Source organism: Aphidius gifuensis, linkage group LG5 (genome assembly GCF_014905175.1).
Source record: "Aphidius gifuensis isolate YNYX2018 linkage group LG5, ASM1490517v1, whole genome shotgun sequence".
Lineage (NCBI taxonomy): Eukaryota > Metazoa > Arthropoda > Insecta > Hymenoptera > Braconidae > Aphidius > Aphidius gifuensis.
Window position 1 is genome coordinate 16,709,313 of NC_057792.1, and position 27,567 is coordinate 16,736,879.

The 27,567-nt window shown below is 24.3% G+C and overlaps 1 protein-coding gene across 6 annotated transcripts in view; it reads right to left on the bottom strand.

The window, feature by feature from the left end:
* The window catches only part of LOC122857956 (hemicentin-1), a 62,819-nt gene that overhangs the window by 10,875 nt on the left and 24,377 nt on the right, over positions 1-27,567 (bottom strand). For 3 of the 6 annotated variants that reach the window (XR_006374269.1, XM_044160528.1, XM_044160532.1), the window contains exons 2-16: positions 20,790-21,134; positions 13,041-13,211; positions 11,224-11,385; positions 8,787-8,971; positions 5,522-5,672; positions 4,914-5,025; positions 4,352-4,530; positions 3,916-4,248; positions 3,558-3,824; positions 3,094-3,450; positions 2,518-2,778; positions 2,161-2,418; positions 2,038-2,055; positions 1,740-1,880; positions 817-853 (exon numbers count right to left, since the gene is read on the bottom strand). Coding sequence is in view for 5 of the 6 variants with exons in the window: in XM_044160528.1 (XP_044016463.1) it covers positions 817-853; positions 1,740-1,880; positions 2,038-2,055; positions 2,161-2,418; positions 2,518-2,778; positions 3,094-3,450; positions 3,558-3,824; positions 3,916-4,248; positions 4,352-4,530; positions 4,914-5,025; positions 5,522-5,672; positions 8,787-8,971; positions 11,224-11,385; positions 13,041-13,211; positions 20,790-21,134 (2,977 nt within the window). In the remaining variant the exon portion in view is untranslated. Of the gene's footprint in view, positions 1-816; positions 854-1,739; positions 1,881-2,037; positions 2,056-2,160; positions 2,419-2,517; positions 2,779-3,093; positions 3,451-3,557; positions 3,825-3,915; positions 4,249-4,351; positions 4,531-4,913; positions 5,026-5,521; positions 5,673-8,786; positions 8,972-11,223; positions 11,386-13,040; positions 13,212-20,789; positions 21,135-24,065; positions 24,139-27,567 lie in introns of those variants that run through there. The other 3 variants (XM_044160529.1, XM_044160530.1, XM_044160531.1) reach the window with 3 other exon arrangements.

The following is a 27,567-nucleotide window of genomic DNA, read 5'->3' on the forward strand; positions in this document are numbered from 1 at the left end:
GAATGAGACGTGGGAAGATAGGAAAACGCGCAACCAAATGAAGATTTACATGCTTGAAAAGAGGTAGTGAGTTTTTGAGGTAGATGTATGTATGCATACATGTAGGTATGCAGATAGATAGATAGATAAATATATAGATAGGAGGTATACCAACATTCGAGGAAAGGCTTACTTTATGCAATGCTGTTGGGGGAGTTGCACACAATTCTCTCGTACGTCTCTTCGACCGCTTAACCGGATGGTGTTACCGTCGGGTAAACTATATGCAATTCAGATCACAAATGTTCTCTCTCTCTCTCACAGTCATAAACATACATACAGGAAACGCCATTCGAAAATTTTCGACTTAATGCAATTAGTTTACTCTCGAAGCATTCCTTCCGAATAAAATAAAAAAAGTTAAATTAAATTTAAAGGTTTTAAAAATTTTTGTTACCCTTATTCCTTTGGTGATGAGTGTTTGTTAGTTAGATAGTTTGTTAGTTTAAATACAATTTAAATATATTAACAAGTCAAAAATTAAATTCTAGCTAAGAAAAACATTTTTAGATGTATATACATTTCTTTTTTTTTTTTTTTTTTTTTATACTAGGATTAAGTTAGGGAAAGTTTTTTTTTCTTTACAAAAATTAAATTAGATCATCAAGTTAAAGCCATACATGTATCAGAGCAACTACTTCAACAATAATTTAATTAAACCAAGCAAAAGTAAAAAATAAAATAGAAAATATAGAAATTCTTTTTTTACAATTTTTAGTTTCTCAGGTGAATGATTTTTTTTTTTGTATTTTATTTAATAAATATTTAAATACTTACTGCTCGCGTTCCTCCAGTGTGACCACGCGACTACTGTCTGTATTTTTTTTTTTTTATTTTTAGTATTGTCCAAATTACAAAGCACAAAAAAAGAAATAAAAATGTGTTAGTGGACTTGATAAAAAATTTGTTTAATCATATATTTTTTTATTTTTCTTTTATTCTTATATGAACAAAAGAAAAACAAAATTGCATGATAATAATCAGATTATTAATTTGTTCTTTTTGTTTAATTTTTTTCTTGTGTTGTTGGAAAAAAAAAAAAAAACAACAACAATAAAAAATATCGCAGCCTATCGACATGCTAAATACAAATCTTATATAAAATTTACAATGATTATTTTAAAACTTTAATAATAGCTCAAATAAAAATAACAAATAATTTTTTTCAACAAAAAATAAAATATTTGCGACAAAGCTGGGATATTTTAATATTAATAAATAAAAATAATAAACTTGTGCATGCAGTGATTTTCGTTTATAAAGTGTTGGTTCATTAAATTAAAAAAAAAAAAAAAAAAAAAAACTTAAAAAAGTATATTTATATAAAGAGCAAAAAAAAAAAAGAAAAAAAAATCTCGGAAAGCACCTCACTTTGATTATCGACACTCTTGCCAGTGTGGTCGATAAATTATTCATATGCTTGTGTGTGTGTATGTGTGTGTATGTGTGGCTAGCATACAAAGTTCATTAAATAAAAAAAAAAAAAAAAAACTATATCTATATAGCAATAATAAATGTATATAAATTGCTTTGATTTAAATATGAATAATCATGAGATAAAATTTTTTTAATGAATAATGTTTTTTTAAAATTAAGTAATAAAAATAAAATTATTTTATAATATTAATAATTATTTTTTTTTCATTCAATTCTATGATATTCATGCAAATATTGAAGCATGATTAATTTAATTGACTCACATTTTGCTTGCATACGTTTCCTTCGACAAATCAGATAAATTATAATGCAACTGACAATGATAACAAGTAGAATCACCGTGGCAACGATAATAACGATGATAAGAAAATCACCCTCCAGATGAAACCACCATGGTAAATTTCCTGAAATTCAATAAAAAAATAATACTATTCATAAAAATATATTAAAAGATATTTATTTATTTTCTTTCAAATAAATATATACCTAAAATTTTAAAGAGAAAAAAACATAAATTATTTATTAATTAATATTAATTAAGCCGGTTAAATGAAAACGTACCCGAACGTCCTCGGCGAGCTTGAAATAAAAATGTGATATTTTTACATCTCATTCATTTAATTTTTTCATTAGAATTAAATTATATTTAAAGCAAGAAAAAAAAATCAATGAAGTTGTTATTACCTGGTACACCACGTTCACACGGATTTGAATAACCAATTGAATTATTGGCGATGCATAAGTATGTACGAAAATTAGTAACAGAATTATCTAAAAGTAGATAACTTTTGCCATCACGTATCTCAGCCATTTGATCAATTGAATCATTGTCACTTTTCAATGACCAACCGAAACTACATTCCTTGGGATTACCAATTGCTGTACAGACCAAATAATCCTCACCATTAATATGTTCTTTATTGATTTGGCATTCTGGTTTATCTAAATCCCCAAAGACAACAAAAAAAAATAATTAAAATTAAATGATATTGGGGTATTAAAAAGAAAAATTATTATTTATATCAAATTGAAATTACTAACATAAAACATTTAAATAAGTTGATATATTTTGACTTCCATGTCTATTAATTGCTTCACAAATGTACGTTCCATTACTGCGTTTTGGTACTTTTGTTTCAAATACAAGCACTGAACTTTGTGTTATTGTATCAGTTGAACCTTCACGATACCATCGAAATGTTGGTTCTGGATGTGCAACAGCACTGCATTTAACACTGTCTGGTATATAATCAACGATAACGTCAATTACATTTTTTGATATTGTCATATTTTCTGGTGGAACTAAAATAAATTAAATTATTTTAATTAATTTTTTAAAAACTCAATTTACATTATTTAGAATTTAAAAGTTAATATTAATAAATATTATTCAATTTATTAAATGAAATAAAATAAATTAAATATTATTTATTTTAATAAATTAGTTAACTTAAAATTACAAAAAAAAAAAAAAGTTTTAAAGTTAAATTAAGGTCAGACATAAAAATAAAAATAAAAAAAAGTAAATCCCAGACAAAATAAAGAAAGAAAAAAATAAAAAACATACAAATAAAATAATAAAGTCAGTTAAAAGATTAATTAAAAATATAAACTTACATTCAACTTGAAAATGTGTTGTACTTGTAACACCTTTTCCAATACCATTACCACTACTTTCACAAGTAAAATTATCATTATCTTTATAACGATCAAGTTGACCATTAGTCCATGTATTTAAATTCCATGTTAAATTTGATTGTATACTTTCAAAATCACTTGTACCCTGATCAGCTGGATGATAAACATTTGTAACATAATAACTTTGAGTATTTGAAAAATCAATTGGTATATTATTTTTTATCCATGTTACATTACAAATTGGTGAACATTCAACACGACATCCAATACTAACATTAACTGCGTTATAAACATATCCATGATATGGAGGTAGTGGATGTATAAATGCCGGCGCAGCTATTTTATTAATAAAAACAAAAAAAAAAAAGGAAAAATCCAATATTAATAGTAGATAATAAAACTAGATTACTTCATAAATATAAAATATAAAAATTTTTATATACCAGATACGTCAATAAACGTCGTTGCTGAATCACCATCACCAGCATCATTGTAAGCCATACATGTAAAATTGGCTTTTGTTCGTAAATTAACTGGATCAATTCTTAATACAGCATTTTCTTGATCAGCAAGTCTATGAATACCACGTATCCATTTGTAACCAGTTACATGGGGTCTACCAAGATCAATAACTGAACATGTTATATTTAATGATCCACCTTTAACAACACTTTTTGGCTCATATTTTATTGTTGCTGGACCAGGTTTATCTTTTATTTATTTCAAAAAAACAAAATACAATTATTATCGTTGCTATTAATAAATAATTTATTACATAATGATAAAAATTGCGAGTCTTACAATAAACAGTAACTGGTGTACTTGATGATATTGGTCCCCATCCAGCATCATTTCTACCCTCACAAGAATAATTACCATGAAATGATCTACCAACAGCTTCAAGTAATAATTTACTTGGATCAATATCACAAAATGTCATTGTATCATCATTTAAAGTTGAATTTTTATAACAATCTGGTAATTCTTTTAATAAATCACCATCAAGATACCAACGTACAGAATTTAAATTTATTGGATTACCAGTAACAACATCACATGTCAATGATACATTTAAACGTTCAGCTTCATTTATTGGTAATTTTGGATCAACTATAACTTGTACTGTTGGTTTATCTGTAAAAGTAATTGGTTTTTTTTTTTTGTTTCATTGTTTCACCTCAAGTTTGTATTTTATTAATTTGATAAGAGTATTAAAAATTAAATATTCAATAATTACATAAAATTGAAACATTAATTTCATCGTCGGATGTTGATTTTCCAACACTGTTTGATAATATACAAGTATATATTCCCATGTCAATTGAGCTTGAATTTTTAACTGTTAAAGAAGTTTGTTCGGTAACACCACCCTCATAGCGTTCATCATCTAACACAAGTTCTTCTCCATCTCTTAGCCTGTATCATCAAAGACAATATGGATATTATATAAAAGTTGAATATTTAAATAAAAAAATTATAATAAAATGTGTAAATTTTAATGTTGAAAAATAAATAATAATAAAAGTTTGAGATACAAAATATGAAAGACATGCGACCCGTATAATCTATGCTTTCTAAAAAGTTTTGTTTATGTATGTGTTTTGTATGACTAAGGATGAGTTGGTTTTTTTAAAATAAAACAAAAAAGAATATTTGTTTTTAAAATTCAGCATCACCTGTAAAAGGGTCTACGATGGTGTTTCGAGTAAAAAAAACTTGAAAAAATAAGTTTTCTCACTGACCTATATTTTATTTTTCATTTTAAAACATTAAATTTTTTATGTTGAAATAGTGCTTACCACTTGACAGATACAAGACTTGCTGGATTTGCTTCGTAATCACAAATCATCACAAAATCTTCAGTTTCATTGACTGTTATATTGACTGGTGACATTTTAACAATTGGTGCATCTATAAAATATAAATAAAAAAAGCTCTTATAAAACTTTTAAATTAAAAAATAACATTATTAAAATATTTATAAACAAAATTTTTATTAAGGAAAAGTATATTTTGTTTATCTGATACTGTATACAAAAGTTGAGTGAGTTTTGTTTGTGTACAATATTATTATAATATAAGGGAGAAACTTTGTCAATTTCGTCATGCATCTTTTGTTGGTTATATGTACAACCAGTGTCGATATTAGGCTGCTATTTCATGCATAATAAGCAGGAAAATGCGACACAATCCGTCGACTACGTGACAAGTCTGTTACACAATTCAACTTTACATCAAATCCACATGTGACATAATAAATTTATCAAACGACATAGATTATTAATTTTTGTGATAAATTTATTGGCGAAAATTAAAATGATAATCTATGTCGTTTGATAAATTTATTATGTCACATGTGGATCAATAATTTTAAAAAATACAACAAACAAATTAATCATAAACTTACATAGTACTTCAATTGTTGTTGCTTCTTTCATTGGTTTAACACCCTCCATTATTGTCACTGAATTTTCAGCAAAACAACTAAATGTCTTACCATTATCAAATTCAGATGCAGTAAATGCGAGGTAACTACTTGTCTCAGATGTTCCATCACTCTGTAATTTTAAAATTTCATCATAAAATTTATTTAAATATACAAAAAATTAATTAATTAATTAATTAAAAAAATTACCAAGACTTTTTTTTTTTTTAAGTACAAAATAATAAAAAAAAAAACAAAATAAATTATTAATATTTTTTTTTGAATAATAAAGTCAATAAGGTTCACTCAAGAAAAAAAATATATTCAAGCTTTTTTAATAATTGAATTTTTTATCATCATATCATTAAAAAAAAATAATAAATTTCCTGTCATTTTATAAAATTTATATGTCAATTAGTTGTTCAATTAAATAACTCTATTGTGTGCATAAATTAAAACTTTTTTTTTTTTTTTATGAAATATGAATTATTCATTGATTAAAATTAATGAGTAAAATAATAATAGGAAAAATTAATAATTAATATAATATTTTAAACTTTTTAAAATTGATGTATATATACTGTTAATACTGGGGTTTTAAGTGAAGCAACAAATTTGTGATATAATATAACTTGCGAAAACAGAAATGGCATATACGATAAATTAATCCTGGCAGTTAATTTTAACACAGCAACTTTTTGGTTGTCTATATATGTATCTATAATAATAGAACATATATATATAAATTGTCCAAGTTGTATATAGTATCGTGGGACGACCCCATTCCAAGAGCAGAACATTGTCAGATTGGCCTGGGGGTATCGATTCAAACTGTAATTGTCAGCGAACCTCTACGTCAGGTAACCACAAACAGTTTGTTCAGTAAAAGCTGTTGGGTAGACAGAGTTAGAGACAAATAGTATGAGTCAATTTCTATATGAGATAAAATAAGAGAGACAAGACAGATAAAGAGAATGAGAGTATAGAGATTGGTACATGAACTTTGGCGTTTACCCAATTGCCTCGTAGCATATCCATCGTGATACCATAATAAATCATATTACTTTGTTTAACTTTTTTTTAAAAAACTTTTTTAAAATAAAAAACATTTTTTTTTTTTTTTAAATTCACAGATTATACCAGATGATAAATAATTTATCATGAATGGTTTGACCAATTTATCATTTTATTTTTAATAATAAAAAAAAAATAAAAAAAATAAAAAACAATTTATCCTTTGATATAGTTGATTTTTCAATTGTAAATCTGATAAACTTTGAATGAAAAAAAAAAAAAAAAAAATAATATAAACGAGTCAATAGAAAAAAACAACGAGATTTTGGTTGACTTTTGAAAAGATAATAAAACTTTGATATAGAAACAATTTATCTTGATACTGTAAAAAATACAAAAAAATAAAAAAAAAAAAAAACTGTCAAGACATTTATCTTCCAACAATTTAAAAAGTAAAATAAATAAAATTGATTTTATATTTTAAATAAAATATAAATAAACAAATTTAATTTACATTGAATATGAAATATTTTAAAGTAGGTAAATACGATGTTTAATTAAAAAATTATTAAAATTCAAATGGTTTATGGTTTGTATCAATCAATTTATCTCAACAGTAATATATAAACTAGCGTATGCTACATCAAACATGAAATTTCATGATGGATTTAGATTAAATCGTTGATGTGCATTACAAAATATACCCGTAGGATTCAGTAGTTGTATTTCAACCACGATAACCCCTGAATTTTGGTAATGTTATATTTACATATAACGATGAATTGTATGTGGTGGATGATATCAATTGAATGGACATATGTAAAACACAAAAACCAAATTTTAACATAGATATATCACTGTGGAGCTTGTGGTTTTTCATAACAATAAAAAATCAAGTTAATAAACAGAAAGATATTTTAAATATTTACTCAATGAGCTTTTTCTTTTTCTCAACAAAAAAAAAAGAGTGTGTTTTTTTTTTTTTAAACATTAGAGGAAGAAAGCTTGATAAAGAAACGTAAAAAAATCAATGCATAAATTTTGAGAAAAAATTGGAATTTAAAAATAGACAAAAGAATTTTAGAGTTGAATGGTAAAATGATATTTTCATGCGGTGGTTGATGATGGTATTGTTATAGTATAACTAGCCGATAATAGGCACATTCTCATTATTATCATAGATGTGAATTTGTGCGGGTTTATGTAGCAGAAAGAGGTTACGGTTGGTGTGTAGCTAACTGGATACAGTATAGTCCCTCTTCGAACTGATCACCGCTTAATTATACACTTGACAAACAAAGCTAATTTGTGCGTTCAATAAATGAGGTACTGAGAAATACAGTAAATATTAAATAATCCAGTGTAGATATTTTATATAAACACATTATTGAGTATTCATCATGTATGATAAATTATTGATTAAATATTAATGATCGTTTGTTTGATTCTAATGTTATTTTATCACAATGATTTACACAAATTAATGAGTAGTATTTAAAAATTTGTATAATAATTATTGTTCATTTTTTTATTTAGTTTTTTTGGTAATTTGTTTCGATAAAGTTTTGGGTCTGACACTCGTTGACTTGTACTACTTAATTTGGAAATTCAAGTATTTTTTATATAATAAAAATAAAGATTGCGCGATGAAAAATTAGCGTGTTGTATATTCAAGTAGTACAAGTCAATAAATGTCAGACACAATTTTTTATTTTTTTATTTCACGTGTATAATTAATATTTTTTGTTATTTATACATTTACATAGGATTTGTTTGACATGTACAAACATGTAATTAAATTGACTTAAATTATGTACTTTAAATTTTTATTTATTAATTTATTTTATAAACAATTCTTTTTTCTCTTTCAACTAATTGTTAATTACTGTTATTTATTATTAAATTGGTTGTATTAATTTATATTAATTTAACAAAATTGAATGTTTTTTTTTATAATTAATTAATTGTGATATTGAAATTTTAATTTAATTGAAAAATTTATACATGAAATAATTGTAATTTCACATACTGTAATAAATATATTCAAATATTAACAAAAAAAAAATTAATTAAATTGAAAATAAATAAACTGATTAAAGTGAATAATTTTGTAGTAAATTAAAAATAAATAAGATTAAATGTTAATAATTTAAAAATAAATATTATATTAAATTTTAATTAAAAAAAAAAAAAACGATATTTAAAATTTTTCAAATAATTTTTGAATACTCACATTGTCGTCAATTTTTGTTTCAAACATTTCAAATCGTTCATTATCATCAGCGAGTAGTTGAGTTGCATTGTACCATGTTACATTGGCTGGTGGTCTAGCTGCACTTACTTTACATTCAAGTAGAATTTTCGTACCACTAACCACATGTCCAACCACACCCTTGACATCCATTTTCAGTGGTCGAACTAAAAAAAAATAAAATAAAAAAAATGCCAATGAAACAAGAGTATTAGCATCAAAATAACAAGTTAAAATATCATCATCAATGTAAAAACCAAAAGGATTATATTTAAATAAAATAACATAAGCTCATTAACGTTCATTTCATTGATGGTTTTTTTTTTTTTTTTTTATAATTCGTTTCTGTATATTTTCTTTCATCAAGCATTAACATAAATAAACGTCAATGAACTTTATCAGTCAATTCAACTATATGTACTTCAATTATATGTATATTTCCCTTTGTAAATTAACAACAGTTGAACATTAGAACATACGTATTTGCACCATTTCATGTTTCCCCAAGAGCTCAAGTTGGACAGACCGTAACGGTTTAATGTCCTGATAGAGATGAATGAGCAAGCCAAAACCAAACTTGTTCTTCTTCCAACACACTCACATATATACATGGTTGACATACATGTTACGACTTAACAAATAGTATTGTTTATAAATTATATTATGTATATATATTGAAACTTAAAAATTTACATTTTAAAAGAAACTAAATAAATGAAATAAAAATATAATAAAATTTAACAAATAATATGTGTTTATTTGTCTTTATTTATTTTTATTTTATTGAAGAAACGTAGATGAAAATACAGAGAAAAAAAAAATATAAAAATAAGGAATATGTGGGAAACTTAAGTGGATGAAGAAGAATAAATAAAATGAAATAAAAAAATTGTCTATGGTGTAACAACAACGTTGAGATTTTTTCGGTAAGCTTTCAACGTGTGCGCCATCAGCGAAAAAAATTTTTTTTTTTTTTCAACAATCTTATACCTCGTCTTTTTCCTTCTATATTTGTTATATATATATTTTTTTTTCTTCATCTTGCTTCTAGACGAGTAGGAGAAAAAAAAAAAAATCCAAATACCCAGTGGACTTGTTTAATGTATTCTAGCCACGAACGAAACGTTTCATATCTTCCGTATTATCGTTTAACGAGAGGGAAAGGGTATTTTTACCTAGCTTTCCTGCAACTGAGATTACAAACTCTGTATTTATTTTATTTTATATATTTTTTTTCCTTTAAATTTTCATCTCTTTTCCTCTAATTTCTTACGCACATAATATTTTATTATTCAAAAATCTTGAGTACATGCATAAACGATTATAAAAAAAGTGAAAAAATTTTTTTTTTAAAACTTGATATTACTGTTCATTTATTCACGTAATTAACACTTAACTTTTAACATATAAATATTTTTATAAAATACATACAACCAAGAGACTTAATTAAAAAAAAAAAATTCATAAAAAATAAAAATTTTACAGAGAATTTAAAAATTTATAATAGTAACTTTCAAGTATATCAATATTTAAAAAAAAAAAAACTTTAAAATAAAATTAACTAATTTAGGATCGAAAAAAAAAAATAAAATTAGTATGCTAAAAATGCATTTTAAAAATTTCATTAATGTGATATTTTATATGAGACATAAATGTCGTATTAAATAGCATGATTTTCTCGCTTTATCTTGAACATTTTTCTTCGCGAATATATCATCCAGGATGTTTCAAATATTTTAACTTCAGCATATCACATATAACATATACGCATACCCAACTATATACATAATACATACAAAAGTAAAATATGTTACTTGGATTAGGAATAAATGTAGCTACGTGTGTGGTTATATAAAAACAAGTTTTTTTCATATCCCGGAATCCACTTGATTTTTTTTTTTATTATTATTTCTTCTTTTTATCTGTGTATTTATATACACACAACAATGAAAAATCTGCTTTACTGATGGCAGTTTACTTTTATCTTGGAAATCTTGTCAAGTTATTTTTGCCCTTTTTTTTTTTTTTTTTATTTGGCATAATATACCTTTCGTGTTACGTATACAATATCGTGTTTAAAATAAAAAAAAAAAAAAAAAAAAATCACCCCCATTTGATGCTAAAACGATACTTGAAGGCAAACTCCAGGTGTTCTCCATTGTTCCATCGTTAAGAAAAATACAAAAATAGAAACACAATTTTCTACACTGCAATATCGTATATTCTTTTAAATTTTCAACACTGTTCTATACCCCCTTGTTATAAATATTTTTTTTTTTTTATTATTTTACCTTTAGTTTTTTCCCTCTTTCTGTATTTTTTTTTTTTTATAGGGTTATATATATATTAAAAAAAAAAAAAAAGTCTTTACGTAGTTTTCCAGTATTCAGCTAAATTCAACAACGGTTAAATCACTCACCATGAACGTCAAGACCGATGTCGGTGGTGAGGGGTTCAGTTAGGGCTGGACTGCTGACTTTGCAGACAAAAGTGGCGCCTAATTCGTTTCGGCTGACCTGTAATTGTAGTACACTACTTCCACTTCCAATACCAGTTTCATGTACCTTAGTTGATCCAATTGCTAAAAAATAAAAACAACACAACAAGTATATATATTTGTTCTATTTTTATTGAATGAAAAAGAAAAATATAAATTAAGATATATAAAAGGGTCTTAAGTCAAAATGAATTCTACATGATTAATAGTACTTTTGATCTAGACAAATGGTTCAACCCACCGACAAGTTGACAAAAAAAAAAATACTTTATATTATATAAAATCTAAAAGTATTTTTTATTAATTTATTTTTCTTTTTTTTTAAACTGATTATAATAAATTAACTTAACTAGCAAGATCAAAGGCTTGAATGAAAAGCAAATTTAAACTTTTAAAATTAATAGAAAATAAAAAATAAATCTAGTGGCAAATTTCACAGCTTTTTGAATTATTGAAGAGTACTTTTACAGATAAAGTACAAATGAAGTGTAATTCATTAAAAATAAGTTTATCTTAATTTGTATAACTTTATCTGTCTTTTGATAAATAAAAAAAAATAAAATAAAATAAATTTTATATACAAGTACGATTGAGATTCAAGATGTATAGTTATTTTATACGAAATAGTTAAATTATTATTAAGAAAACTTATTTACTGAATAGATTAAATGGGTATACTTGTCGTAATTTAATTTATAATAAATTTTACTGTAAAATATTACTTGAAGCACGTTTGTCTTGTCAATTAAATAAAGCATTAATGAGAACATCTCAAGTATATAAATAATTTATTTATTATTATTTTTTTATTAATAAATTTAACGAATAAATAAATATCAAATTTTAACAATTGAATTTTATATATATGTAGATACAATACACAAGAGAAAAGTATATCGTAGATTACAATAGGTCGTAGTTGGTAACGTTTTCTCGAGTAACACCCAGCCAGTCGTTTTGGGGATTTCAGAGGGCTTTTACGACTACAATGTATAGTGAGTGTAGCAAACTTGGCAGGAGGTATATGTGGGTGGTGTTCAAATATAAAAATGGTAGTGGTAGTAATAGTAGTAGTGGTAGTAAAATAGTCTATGAAGAGAAAGAGGCAGATGAAAAAGTTAAAGAAAAGGGTGAGGAGTGAAACTAAGCATAAATCTTTTACATCTGCTACGTCCCTGGAATTGGTCCGTTGGACATAAAGTGTTCTACTATACTGTGAAGTTTTTTTTTTTTTTTTTTATATTTTTATATTTTTTTATTATTATTATTAATATTATTTTCACAACTTTTTATCCTAAGAATTTATAACTATATATTTTTTTTTATTTTATTTATATCACAAGTCTTTTTAAAAAATTTTTTTTTACACTTGATAGGTTTATTTATTTATTTATTATTTTTTTTTTTTTTTCATCTCAAGTGATGACATTATAAGTTATGACTAGTATATAAGACTTTGATATTTATTATGGTCTGTAATTTGTATGTATATAGATATATAAGTGTTAAGTGTAATAATATTTGTTGAAACTTTATAAGTAGTATGATATCAAGTTAAAACAAAATTTTCCTTTGCATACTTATTTAGGTTTATTGTCATTGTATATAAAGATTTTTCTATGTATATATGTATATATATATAAAATTATGTATGTAATTTGAGAGTATGTAGTTTGGAGTATATGTATCTTGAGATATTTGATATTGCTAAAATAACATTTTAATTACATTTTACTCACCCTTTAAACGTTGATCCCCTTTGTACCACTCGACAGTTGGTACTGGCTTACCCTCGTCGCTCTCACAGTTTAGCATTATCATTGTACCCTCGTTCATTGGACCCAACACTGTACCCGATGTCAGGTTCATCATCCCATCCTCTTCTGTTACTCGTATGAATTTCGGTTTTACTAAAAACAAAAAAAAAAAAAACATTATATTAAAAGTCAATCAAATTTTCAAAAATAAAATAATAAAAAATAAATTAAAATGAAAATTGAAAAATATATTCCATTCATTTTTATAGAGAATTATTATTTTTTTTTTTTCATCGTCATATCACTGAAGAAAACAATAAATTTATCTGTCATTTTATAAAATTGATTGTGCACATGAACTGTGATTTTTAATTTTACTTTTTTTATTTTTTTCCTTCACTTGCGCACAAATGTGACTGCAAGCTTATTTAAAATGAAATAATAATAAAAAAAAAAGCAAATATATATAAAAATAATATAAAATGGATAAAAATAAAAAATAAAAATAAAAAGGGAAGTAAAAAGTGCGCGAAAGAAGGCGGTACTGGTGGAAATTACGGAATAAAGTTTTGAATATGAATAAACTTTTCAATAAGCCAGACTTCCTTGCGCCTGCTGGAAACGTTCTGACTCGTACTATATATTATTATCATTGTTATTATTATTATTACAGTTGGGGCGTCACCCAGTACTCAACTCTATAGGCATTACGTATACACACACCCTGTACATCTATATGACAATTGTAATGTTATTTTTTTTTTTTTTTATTTATCTTTTATCTCCGTTCTATATGATTTTTTTTTACTGCCAAAATTGGTAGTCTGACTTTGACAAACACAATTGAAAAAGGAAGAAGAAAATAAATATACAAATAAATTAAAAATAAAAAAATTTACATGACACCACTCGTTTTTTTTTTTTTTTTGATGTATCGAAAAATATAGTCATCAAGTATTTTAAATTTGTTCATTCATCTATCAAATTTTTTTCGTATAAAATGCATTTCTGTTATTAAAAAATATTATACTTTAAATTAAAAAAAATAGCAATTATTATTTGTAATAAAATAGAAAAAATATTATTTAAATTTTGTTTTTTTTTCTATTCTCTATTTTTAATGGATGTAGGTATATATATTTATAAATATATATAAAAAATTGCTATAAAATTGTGAGTGCCAGTTGTTGATGATGGGGTAGTTTTTTGTTGTATAAAAAAAAAAATGAAAAATATATGTATATATTTGTGTGAAAATAGGGTGGCAGCGTCAAGTATTTGGGATCGTTTGGTTGTATGATTTATTGGTCACCGTATATACGATCCATTAGCCGATCAAATTACTCTACCTGACCGTAAACCTCGTTCTTGCATACCGGGCTACAGGTATCTGTATCTAAAACCACCCTATCTACATCTCTTTGGTCCACCCACATTTACACCCCCTCTAACGCCCACTACTTTGGTAATAATATACGCACATAAATCACAATTCATTGTCGGAGTTTATGTGGATATATATATATTTATGTAGATACTGTAATAAAATTGATGAGTCGATGATGCTGCTGGCTATACTAATGAGCTTTTACGAATTTTAAATAAAAGAATAATAATTTATCATAAATTTGATGAGATTAAAAATTATTTACAACGATAGAATAAAGAGAAATTTAGAAAAATTTATATATAATTATTATTTGATAAAGTAATGATAAAAAATAAAAAAAAATTAAAATTATTTCTTTTTATTTTAGTAAAACTTCTACAAGAATATTTGAAAGCATCTATCGTTGCTTGATCCTTGCGTAAATTTTTTTATATTTTTTTTTTTATTTTTGAAAAGTATATAGGAACTCGTCTCCTTAACGGCACTTTTCACGTTGCAAAACTTTGAAAAGAACATTCATTTCAAAGAGAGAACTTTAGCATGGATAGGAAAAATAAAAAAATGAAGAAAAAAATAAATTATATATATATAGCAGTGGGGAGAAAAAAAAAACATAAGAAAAGTTGAAAAAAAAAAAAAAAAAAAAATGAAACTTTTGAATGCACCATAAAGAGCTTTTTCCAGATGGTAAAAATACTTTACGTTTTTTTGTCATATATTGCCTAATAGTTACGTTAAGTATCGTTGAATGAAAAAAAAAAAAAAATAATACATAAATATTTTCTTTATTCGACCACAAAATACTTGGGAGTTTGTTGTCGGTTGTAAATGTGATTGTATGGTTATAAAAATGAAAAAAAAAAAAAAAATATACATGTTGCATCGAGTATCTAAGTTTTGAAAATTAAAAAAAATATATTTTCATAGCTGAGAAAAATAAAATAACATTTTTACAACGTAGAAAAATAAAAAAAAAGTTATAAAAAAAGTTTGCTGATATAAATTTTTTAGTATTATAATTTTAAATAATAAAAAAATATTTTCAATAAATAAAATTAATTAAAATTTATTGTTGATTTTCTGTTGAGAAATTATATTTGAATATAATCGAAATTTTAAGATTTGTATTATGAACATCGGTTTGTGAATGAGTTCTCAATTAGTTATAGTACATTGGGAAAACTTGTAAGTAAAGTTTCTCAAACTTTATGTTACAGAACATAGAATTATAACAATTGATAAACTTAATCTTAATTCTGTAACAATTACAATAACATGTACTCATTTAAATTAAGTTTTCCATCATACAAAAACAATATAGTGTATATATTTTATTAAAAGACAAATTTCTACTTCAACAAAATCATTAAAATTTTGAGATAATTAAAATAATTAAAAAAAACAAACAATTGTTTAATTTAATTTTTTTTTTTTGAATAAAAATAAAATCAATCAAAAAAGTACATATAGATATAGTTGAATCAAAGTTTAATAATCTAGTCGTATTTAGCGATTTAAATTCAAATAGTCGTACTTGCAAAATCGAACAAAGAGATTGTCTGTCTGCACACATACCAGTAGACCAATATACCCAGAATTTTAACAAGTCAAACTGGAATTGGTAATAGTTGCCAGTGGTAACGCATTCGCAATTACAAACTGCAAATGTCACACTGTAAGAACGAATGTAAAATGAAGGAGTATAATGGTGGTTTTGTAGGAAAAGGTAAAGCCAACTGCTTGTGGTCGACTTTGTAACAACTTTTACTCTCTCTCTCTCTCTTTTGCTATATATATATATTGACAATAAAATTATCTTCTATTTTTAATTTTGAACAATATCTATCATCTCTTTCTTATTTTAAATTTTTCATCTTACTTTTCATTGCACACCCTCATTTGCCACGAGACGAGTGTCGTAACGATAATAAGAATATTACGAACGACCAGCATCACAATATCAACCCTAAAATATGCTCTTAAAATCGTTTGGTTTTTTCGTAGAAGCGTGAAATTAAATTCTTCTTTTCACGATTATATCATATGAATTTTTCCCTTCAACCCTCACTTCCTAAAAATGACTTTTCCGATATTTTAAATTCTTCTTCAAATTAAAAAAAGTGACAAATAAAAATATGAAAAAAATTTATTCTTCATAACGCATATACTTTTTTTTTTTTCATTAAGTCATTGCAATATTACAGGAAAGCATCTTTTAATAATGATGGATTGAATGAACAAAAGAAAGAATAAAAAAACAAAAAAAATATATCGAGAAAAAAATAGTTAAACTCAAGTTGACTTCTTATTATGAAAATCACAGTATTAGAAGTGAATAAAAATAAAAAAAAAATATATAAAAGTAATAAAAGAAGAAATATGACTAAAGAAGAGTTAAAAAAGTTTGAAAAGAATAAAAAAAAAAAAAAATAAATAAACCAATCGCATATAGACAATCGAATGTCTAACGTAACTCGACCAATCAGACCAATGAAATCTCCGATAAAATTCGTACAACTATAACTGCCAACGCAAACTTTGTTGCCGCGTTTCATGAGCGGATTATCTGATCTCTACTTACCGTCCCTTAACTTCACATTTTTCTTTTTAACCCCTTTACTCCATATACCCTCCACTACACCTCTATATATCTCATGCTACAACAATTTTCTACCAAGATTAACCAACATATAAAATTTCAACAGCTCATTCATACATAAAAAATAAATTATAAAATTTATTTTAATATAGGATTTTTTTTTTTTCATAGCGTTAACATTTATTTAAATTAATATCGGACATAAGCCTCTTTACTATTAATCATGCTAAACATAAGTATTTTAATTTTGAATACATAGAAGATCCGACTTGCACTGTTAACATTTTTAAATGTAAAAAAAAAAAAAAATCTACGTAAATATAAAAAATCATTTGTCAATGTAATGGCTTTTTTTTTTTTTTTTTTTTTGGAATTAAGACTTTTATAATAATATAAAAGCTTGAGGATTATTCAGCTATCTTGTTACTGTGCATTGACGTTTTATGAAATTAATTTAAATAAATAGAAAAATATTTTTTATGTCTGACTATTTATATGTTTTTTTACTGATACGATATAAACAAGTGATTTTATATTTAATACACTGTTCATATAAATGGAATGTAATTTTTACAATAAACAGTAAAAAATTATTAGCAGTATAAATATAAAATCAGATTTTAAATGACGATAAATTTACTGGTTGTATTTTCATGTCTGACTATTGCTACGTATGTCTACTGATAATAAGTATAAATGAACAGAAAAATGATACTGCAATTTAAGCAGTACTATGTCAATACAAATTCTGACTACGTTAAATCTAAAAAATGTTCTTTTATATACTTGAAAAGTAGAACAAGTAATTTCTTGAATCAACACAGTAGAAATAATAAATATTAAGTCAGACTTTAAATGATAATACGAATTGTTTATATATTTTTTTTACGGCTGACTATTCATACGTATTTCTACTGACGGTTATTAAAAATAAACAAATAATATTACAATGAACGCAGTAAAAATTATAAGTCTACGATAAAATTTTGAATGACTGTGTATTTATTTTCATGGCTGACTGTTTATACGTATTTCTACTGACAATCTGTAAAAATGGAAGAACGATTTTACAATCTATCCGGTAAACATGGAAATACAAAGTCAGACATGTATAAACTTACTTTATACATATATTCATTTGCTAGTTGTTGTTGTTGGCTATTGTTGTGATTATTATTTTTTTTTTAGTTGAAATTTTTTTCATTTACTGGCTCGCATGTATTGGACACATTCAGTTAAAATACAATTTTTTTTTGCTTATTTTGTTTGATTTAACCTCGAAAAAATTCTCAGTACTGCAGTAAGCTACGAAAAATAAAATAAAAAATTGGTAGAGAAAAAGAGAAGGAAATAGAATTGATAGTGGGTGAGAAAAAGTGACAGGCTCGTAATTCTAGATGGAGCTTAAAATCCCGGGTAAAATACACAGTCCAAGCTATCATACAGACAGACAAAAATACATTTACAAGAGTTTTAACTCATATATATTTGTATATATTTGTATATATCTGTATAGACTTTTCAGTAAATTCATGTGTCGTTTGTTACGTTGTGGATAAAATTTTGTATGTATGCTGATAATTTTGTCTGTGTTGTATCACTCAATCTACATTGCGAAGCGATATAATCAAGCTGGAAAGCAACCGAGTACGTTTTTCATTTTGAAATTTAGTATACACAGAGTCATCGATGTCATCAATGACAAACAATTTTCAATCCAAATGAATTCTGTCAAACTGGATTTTATACTTGTTGGAAAATGAACAAAAGTAAAAATAAAATTCCATTAAAAAATACTTTTTTATTTATATATGTATATAAGTATTTTATTTTTTATGAGAAAAATGTAATCTTGATTTTAATTTCTCAATTATTGGAAATATGTTTTTCTTTTTTTCATGTCATTTTTATTTTCATATATTTTTTTTTATTACTTTGAGTAACGATATTTGTCGAATAAAAATTAAAGACTGTTGATATTAAGTAAAATATAAAGTTACAATAAATAATTTAAAAAAAAAAAAATGATATGAATAAACTGAAAGGACAATAAAGATGTTTAAACGATAAAAAAATAGCTTGAATAATATTTAAAAAAGTAAAATAAAAATACGTTAAGTGTGAAAACAGACAAAACTATAAAGAAACTATATAATAGTAATAAAAAAAAGTATGATCATAACTTGTATGTAAAAATATAAACAATGACATAAAAAAAAATAAATTTATATACAAAAAAAAAAAAAAAAAAAAAAAAAAAAATAAATAATCTAAGTCAAAATTGCAAGCTCTCCAACAATTTTCTATTTGAAAAATATTATTTTTTCTTTTTCAAATAAAAAAAAAAATGACATAATAAAAAAATGAATTTATATCAGTTTTAGTTTTGTTTTAAAATTTAATTTATACTAAAATTGTGATAACAAGTGTTGAAAAAATAAAAAAATAAATAAAATTTAGTCTAAAGTGTTTCTTGGTATTTGTGTGTGTGTATCATTTTGGTACAACGTGTGTCACATGGTGTCTTGTCGCAGTTGCACAAGAGGCTCGTACAACTGTCAAGAGTCGTGTATGCAAGGTTGCAGATATACAATAGGGTTTTGGTATCGTGATACTTGGGTGTGCCATCGTGAGTGCCTGCCAGAAGATCTGGGTAACTAATGGATCCGCGACATGTCACCTCTATATAGCACACCAACAAAAGACTGTATTTCGTGAGCTTTTTTAAATGACTTTTAAGATTTTATCTAACACCTTTTCTTTTCTTTTTTTTTGTATTTTTTGAATTTCTATTTTTTTATTTTTAAGCTACCCATTTTTCCTTCCTTAAAATGCCTCTTTTTTATTTAATTTTTTTTTAAGGCTATTTTTTATTCTCTACCTTTTTTTTCTAACCTTTTAACTTCCATCTATTTAATGTTATCTTTCTTGTTATTTCATATATATATATATTTGTTATTTCAATTTAATTTTTTTTAATTTTTTTATTTTTTATCAGATTTTTTTTACTTTTTTTTTTTTCATCACAGTGTCGATTTGGAGTCAAGTGGGAGAGGCAATCTAACCAACTCCAATTTTGTAAGTTTACCCGTAACCCACGAAAATTAAGGCCCTTGACCCGAATTGAAACTACTTGTGCTTGCGACGGTAATTTATTTTATTTCCTCTTTTTTTTTTTTTTTCTTTATTTTCTTCGTTTATACACCGTCTCTTTCTCAATCGTATTTTTTTTTTTTATCTCATTTTATCTTTCTTTTCTTTATTTTATAGAAGCTTTTTTTGTTCACTTGCTATCTCACTTGCACTGATTTCAATCGGTGCACCGTTTGCCTTCAATCCGTACTGAAAATTCAGTTCGTTTCACACAACGCGACTTTCAAAGACACTCGATATTCACCTGCAGTTGGTGGTTTTAGTTGACACGACGCGACTGCATTTGAGAGCTTTTCAGTATAATTAATTGTATATCAGAATTATTTATTTATTTTAATATATATTTTGTTTTTTATCTCATATTTATATTAAACTTTTAATAAATAAATTTTAATTAAATTTATTAAATTTACTTTATTATTATTTTATTTATAAAAACTTTATAAATATATTTACTTGTTTTTTTTTTTTTATTTTTTTTTCAATTAAAAATAATACTGATAACGAATTGTATATGCAGTTGAAAGTTTTGATATTTTTTTGACAGATAAATTAATTCTAAAATTAATATTATATTTGTAATACTTACTTGTGACATTTAGAGTGATGTGTTGTACATTATTGCATTCACGATTGACAGCATGATATGTTGCTTCACATTTATATAAACCCTCATCTTCAATACGTAAATTTTCAATTTTTAAAAATGTTTTTGTTGCATTTGCATCATAATTCATTGACGATCTACCAGCAAGATCATTAATACCACGTGTTGTACCAGAACTTTCACTGAATATAAAAATTCTCTGAGGACCACGATACCATTTAATACTGTGTAGACCACCACATCTTGGACTTTTTAATATACATGGTAATTCAACTTCACTACCAATTTCAGCACTTTTTTCACTTTTTTTCCATGGCTCAACGCTACCTGTAATCAAATAATAATAAAATTGTTAAAATATGAAATTTATTGATGATGAGAAAATAACATATGTTTGGACAAAAAAAAGAAATGGAAAAAAAAAATAAAAAAAAGATTTATGACAATCATCAAAACGTAGAGTAAATTGAACCATCAATTTTGTAGATTTATATATATACGTGACAAGTCATTTTGATGATGACAAAACATACTGTTATAAATCCCAATCCACAATTTATTCCCCCACAGTTGCAGCAATGCCAGTCTATCGGGAAATTTCATATTATTTTATTTTAAAAATTCTACATCATGTTCAACAACCAAAATAGCTATTTATTTATATTCAAATTGTTACCTATTTTTTTTTTTCTTCTATAATTGTCATGGATTTATTAAAACATTTAATGAAACATTTATAATTACAAACGAAAAATTTATGATTAATATTTGTTTTTCGAAAATTTATAAATTAAAATGTAAATAACAATTATGATATTCAACTTTTTAACTGTTAATTATTTTTGTTAAAAGAGATTTTAAGCTGTTAAAGAAGAAATAAATATATATTTTTCTTTTTAAACTTACTAAACTATGTAATAAATTTTTTTTTCAAATTGTTTTAGATTAATAAACACGAAAAAGGATTTTTTTTTAAATTTCTTTTTTCATCAATCTTGGTTTAATATTATTAGGTTATATAATGTTAGGTTCATGTAAGTAGGTTTGTAAACTTTTGGGATTATGTAGATGTACTTTATAGTCAGGTTAAACTAAAATTTTGCCCAAGTATACAAAAGCCATGTGTTGGACAACTGAATTAACAGTTTTCGTATTTTTAATCATACAAGTAAAAACTTTGTAAAAGCTGTTCTGTCAAGTCAATATATAAAATATATATTACAAATACTAATCCTGTCGAATATTAAATTTATATAATTTAACATAATAAATTCAGTATCGAGTATTATATTATAAAGTGTATATATTTTACTTGAGAAATCCATTTGAATATATATAAAAAATATATTTTTACAATAAGACTTTAAACCAATAATATCCTATAAATATAAAATACCCAATACTTATACGTTTACATTCAAAAATGGAATCCATTTGTACATTTAAAAAGTATTGAATAAGTGAGATTTTTTTTTATAAATTTATAAATCCTAAAATTTTCGATTTTCCAAAGATTTAATTCAAATAACATATAAATTATTCTACAGGTAAAATTTAAGGCTATTAAAAAACTTTGTTTTAGTTTCAATATATATATGTAAATTTTTAATCACTATCAATAATTGATAAGACTAAAAACGCTGTCATTAAAAAATTCTATTACTATTTAATACAGGTCAAAAGTCCATTCATAATATCTAACCGATAATAATACATTTCATAAAAACTTTATTTAAAGTAAAAAAATATACTTTTTTTTATTCCTTCAATTCTATATATGTTTTTTTCCATATTTCAAGATAAAAATAAAAAAAACTAAGACGTAATTACATTTTATTTTAATGTAATTAAAAAAAAAAAAAAGGAGTGAACATCTTCATAATTAACGCCTTTGAGTTATCAACAAATCCAAATTGAATAATTGACTAAATTACGAAGCTTGTAAATTTAATTTTATAATTTAACAGAATTATTAATTTACCCGTCATATTATTTTTTAATATAATAGTATTAAAAAAATTAAATAAATAATCAAGAAAGCCAAGTTTTTTTTTCTGTAATCTAACATAGTTATTTTACTTGCTAATATATTATTTTATTGCTATGAAGTTACAACGACTTGCACAAGAATAAAATTGTGATAAAGAAAAAGAAAAAGAGAAAAAAAAAAAAGCATAAATATCCATAGCATACATATGAAAACACAATACGTGAGAAAATGAAATTGTTCACATTGAATTTTCGTAAATTTCATTGAATATTGAATTGAATTAAATTTAATATCGATATGTATATGTGAAATATATATATAATGCATTGACATATGTATTAGTGGTTTGTATACATGTAAGGTTAAGTTTATGTTTGTGTAATATAAAGTTGAGAGAAGATGATATTGTATATATATATTGAATTAGGGGAGGGAGAGAGAGAGAGGGAGCAGATTGGATCAAGCGATATGGCTAACCCAGAAGGTATTCTACAGTTTGATATCTATATGTATATATTGTATTTGTATATATATATTATACATGTATATACGAAAGCTTAACACACTGTGTTGCATTTCTACGGTTCATATCATAGGAAATTGATCGAAACCGGGTGGCTGCTGGATAGCGACGGAAATTGCATCATTCAAAATTCAAAATTTAAGAGAGTTGATTTGATAGCCATCCCAATAATTTTAATAAATAAATAAAAAAATTGTATATAATATATTTTTATAGTTGATTGAATATATAAATAAATTATAATTTTAAAATAATACTTTAATGATTTTGATTTTATAGTTTTAATGACAATTTTAAAGTTCAAGTAATTTACGTTAAATTTTCAAAATGAAAATACATGGTTAATTTGAAACGAGTAAGTCAAATCAAATGGATATCTACTTCCAAGTTAGATTAAGTTTGTATCGTTTCACATCCAACTCGTTTGCCATGTTGAAATACACAGTCCAAGCGGCTGTCGAGTATATTTCTGATTAACTTGATTTATATACAATTCACGAGTAAAATATACATACACAAACAAACATAAATATATACGTATATATAGTAATTTTAGAATTGTAAAAGTAATTGATGAATGGGTTTATATTGTGTGTATGTTTGTATATAAATAAACAGATAATTTTAGAAAATATATATTGTATGGTTACGTTAATGAGTTTCGATTTAAGACTTAAATTTTTGATGCACTAGTAGATGCACTTGTTTATTTATCAATTTTCAAATCTAGAGTATTTAAACTTACTCACGATATCCATGTACAGCCAGAAATACACAATTAATGGGATATTAAATAATCTTTTCATAGTTGTGTCAAATTGTTATTTGTTTTAACTTGAAAAATTGGTTATGTTTCAACTAACTGATTTGATCTTTTTTTTTTTTTTTGTTTCTAACAAAATGACAATCGTAATTTATTTAATTATGTTTTTATATAATAGATGTCAATAATTGTAATTGTATTTTAGATGATTTTATACAGGTTTATTAATTTTTGAAATTAAATATGTCAATTACTATTTTAAGATTGTTTTAATTTAATTAAATGAATATTGAAAATCATATTTAATTTGATATATTATTAATTGAAATATTTTTGGTTAATATATTTGACATATTTTAGCAAGTAAAATGATTTATTAATTTAGATTATTAAAAATATCCGTTATTATTAACATAAAAATGATGAAAAAAAAAAAATCATCAAGACTTAAATAGTTATTGAAGATTTTGGTAAATGTGACATTTTATTTTTATATAATTCAAATAAATTTTTTATTTTTTTTATTTGACATTTATATCAAAAAATAGAATGATGAAAAATTCATCAAATACCTCATAAAACCATCTTCTCTTTTTTTTAAAATAAAATTCAATATACAAATCATTTCACGTCAGAAAAATATATATACTTTTTTTTCTTTTCTTTCTTTTTTACTGATTTATTTAAATTTAAATTACAAAGATTTTATGTTTTTTATGTTTTTTAAGAAAAAAGTAGAGTATTTTTTATGTATGATTGATACTTTTTTTTTTTTTACGTTGGTATATAAAAAAAACTTTATATATCTTTATTCAAGAAAAAGGAAAAAAAGCCAATTGAAATAAAATATTTAATAATTTTAATATTTATCTTTTTTTTTTATTTGGCCAACTTTTTTTTTTTTTTTTTGTCGTTTAATTGTGTGCAGCTCTTTGCTTCATTTCCTTCACTCGAGTAGTTTCAGCCCCTAAAATTTAACCCCAAACCAAAAAACCCATTCCCATTTTCACACTTTTCCACGTTCGTTATCGTCCCGCACGTTGCCAACGTTTGGATAAATGCCAAATTCAAAATCTCTCATTATTAACCCACTTACTGAGATAGGCTACGTTGTGTCACATTGAAGAAACGCATTACCACTCATACTCCACAATAATTCAACCAAACTTGAAAGAAGTAAATTGGTCAATATCAATTTAATAACGGAAAAATAAAATAAACAAAAATCAACTGCAGTATTTTTTTTTTCACCCACCAGTCAACTTCAAATAAAATTTCCATAAAATAAAATAAAAAAAAACAGCAATCAGCATTGACAGTTTCATTAGAAAACTTCACTTTGATTTTTAATTTTTTTATAAATCGTCAAAAAATATTCCTCTCAATTTTTTTTAATAAAATACATAAAACGAAAATAAAAAAAAAAAAATAATAATAAAAAGTAGAAATGATATTTGTCTCTTACTATTTTTTTCCTAAATTACCATATAATATTTTTCAGAATTTTACAAATACAGGTATAAAAAATTTTTAATGCATAGATGAATCAAAAAAATAAAGAAACGAAACGAAAAAAAGGAAGCCTAGTGGATATTTTCTCACGAGACTTGACATTATTCTCTCATACACTGAGACTCTCACCCTATTCCCCAGTTGAGAGATAAAACTTTATGATTTTTTCATCTATAAGTCTATATTCATCCTTACATATATATGACAATAAAAAAAATGCAATGTATCTACAATAGATATACACGACAGCCACAAGCGAAACTTCAAAATGGCGTCACACATAAATCCTCTTATCCATCAAGTGTTACTTATTTTAAAATCACGACTATGAAAAAAAACAATAAAAAAAAAAAAAGAAATATTAAACTCTCTATAAAACCCTTAAAAACAATAATATATTTTTTAATATATTAAATAATGATATAATTAAATAAACATTTGTTAAATTAAAAAAATAAATAATTAATTTTTCATTAAATAAAAGCTACTTTGTAGATTTAAAATTTTCTTTTTAACTTTTTTGAATCAAATGTCATAAACAGAAGTATTGCCTTTGGGATAATTATGAAATGTTTTAATGTTGAATGAAAAAATATTTAAGTTAAACTCAAAGCTTAACCAATCAACAAACATACAAGTTGTTGGTTAAAATTCTAAAAGTTATGTAGCGTGTGAGAGAAACCTTACTTACTTATTCTCTTCTAGTTCTCTTCATCTCTTTTACGTATCTATCTACTTAGTTATATATATATATATATATATTTTTTTTTGTCTGACAACAACTTTCTTCAACTACTTGCATGTCTGACAAACGACATTGGGTACTCTCTTGTATTTCACTGCAATAGTAAAGCCACTCAGTATCACAGACATTGTGTCGTATACTTGAAAGTCAGCCATCTTGAAGCTTTTTAAGTCATCCCTGATTAATATCAGGATTGGCCTAGGGTTGAAATTCGCATCGTATTTCTTTTATCCTAGCGATAAGTTGCTGTTTTTTATTCTGGTTTCTTCATTCGACCCTCCTTTTTATTTTTTTTTTTCAAGCCATTATCTAGATATATTTGTTTATTTATTTACTTATTTTTTTTTGTTTTTATTTACTGAGCTATCAATTTTTTTTTTTTTTGCAACACAATGATTAATTTTAAAAAATCAAAATAGATGGAAATTTATTAAATTAAATATTCGCAGTAATTATATAAATTGAGTATAAAAAAACAAAGAAAAAAAATTGTTAAATAAAAATTTGAGCTGAATCGTGACTGTCTGTGCGTTTGAAATTTTTTTTTTTCTATATTTTTATGTGTAAAAAATAAAGAGATAAACGTGAATGAATACAATTGAGTTCGTGGGTCGAATCAGTTTGAATCTTTTTGTCATAGTTAAATCTTTTACCCACTCTTTCTCAAACCACAAATGCACATGAACTGTATTTTTTTTACTCTGCTTTTATATTTATCTATACAAAAGCAAAAGAGAATGAACCAATCTGAATTTTGTATTCTCCAAGCGATGACCAATTTAGAGATATTCAGAAACTCTGATATTCAAGGTACGATCCATCGCTTAATTACTTCTTTTCCTAACTTTGGTTGAATCGAGCGTGACCAAAATGAAACGCAATTGCCCAGTGTTGGTCTTTTTCTCTTGGACAGTAATAGCACTGAATTTTGCCCATTTTCAAAAACCTATTTTACTAAATCCTCTTTTATATGAAAAAAAAAAATTTATATTTAAAAAAAATGAAAAAAAAAACGATAATACCAACAAAAAGAATTGAAAAAAAAAAATATAAAAAAATATAAAACAAACAATAATAAGGCACTAAAAAATATAGAATAAAATAAATCAATTGTTTTTTTTTTTTAGAAAAAAAATTTAAAAATTTAAAAAAGAATTTAAAAAATAAATAAAAGGGTATTTAGTTTTTTTTTTAAATATATATATCTCGTTTGTGTATTTCATGCAT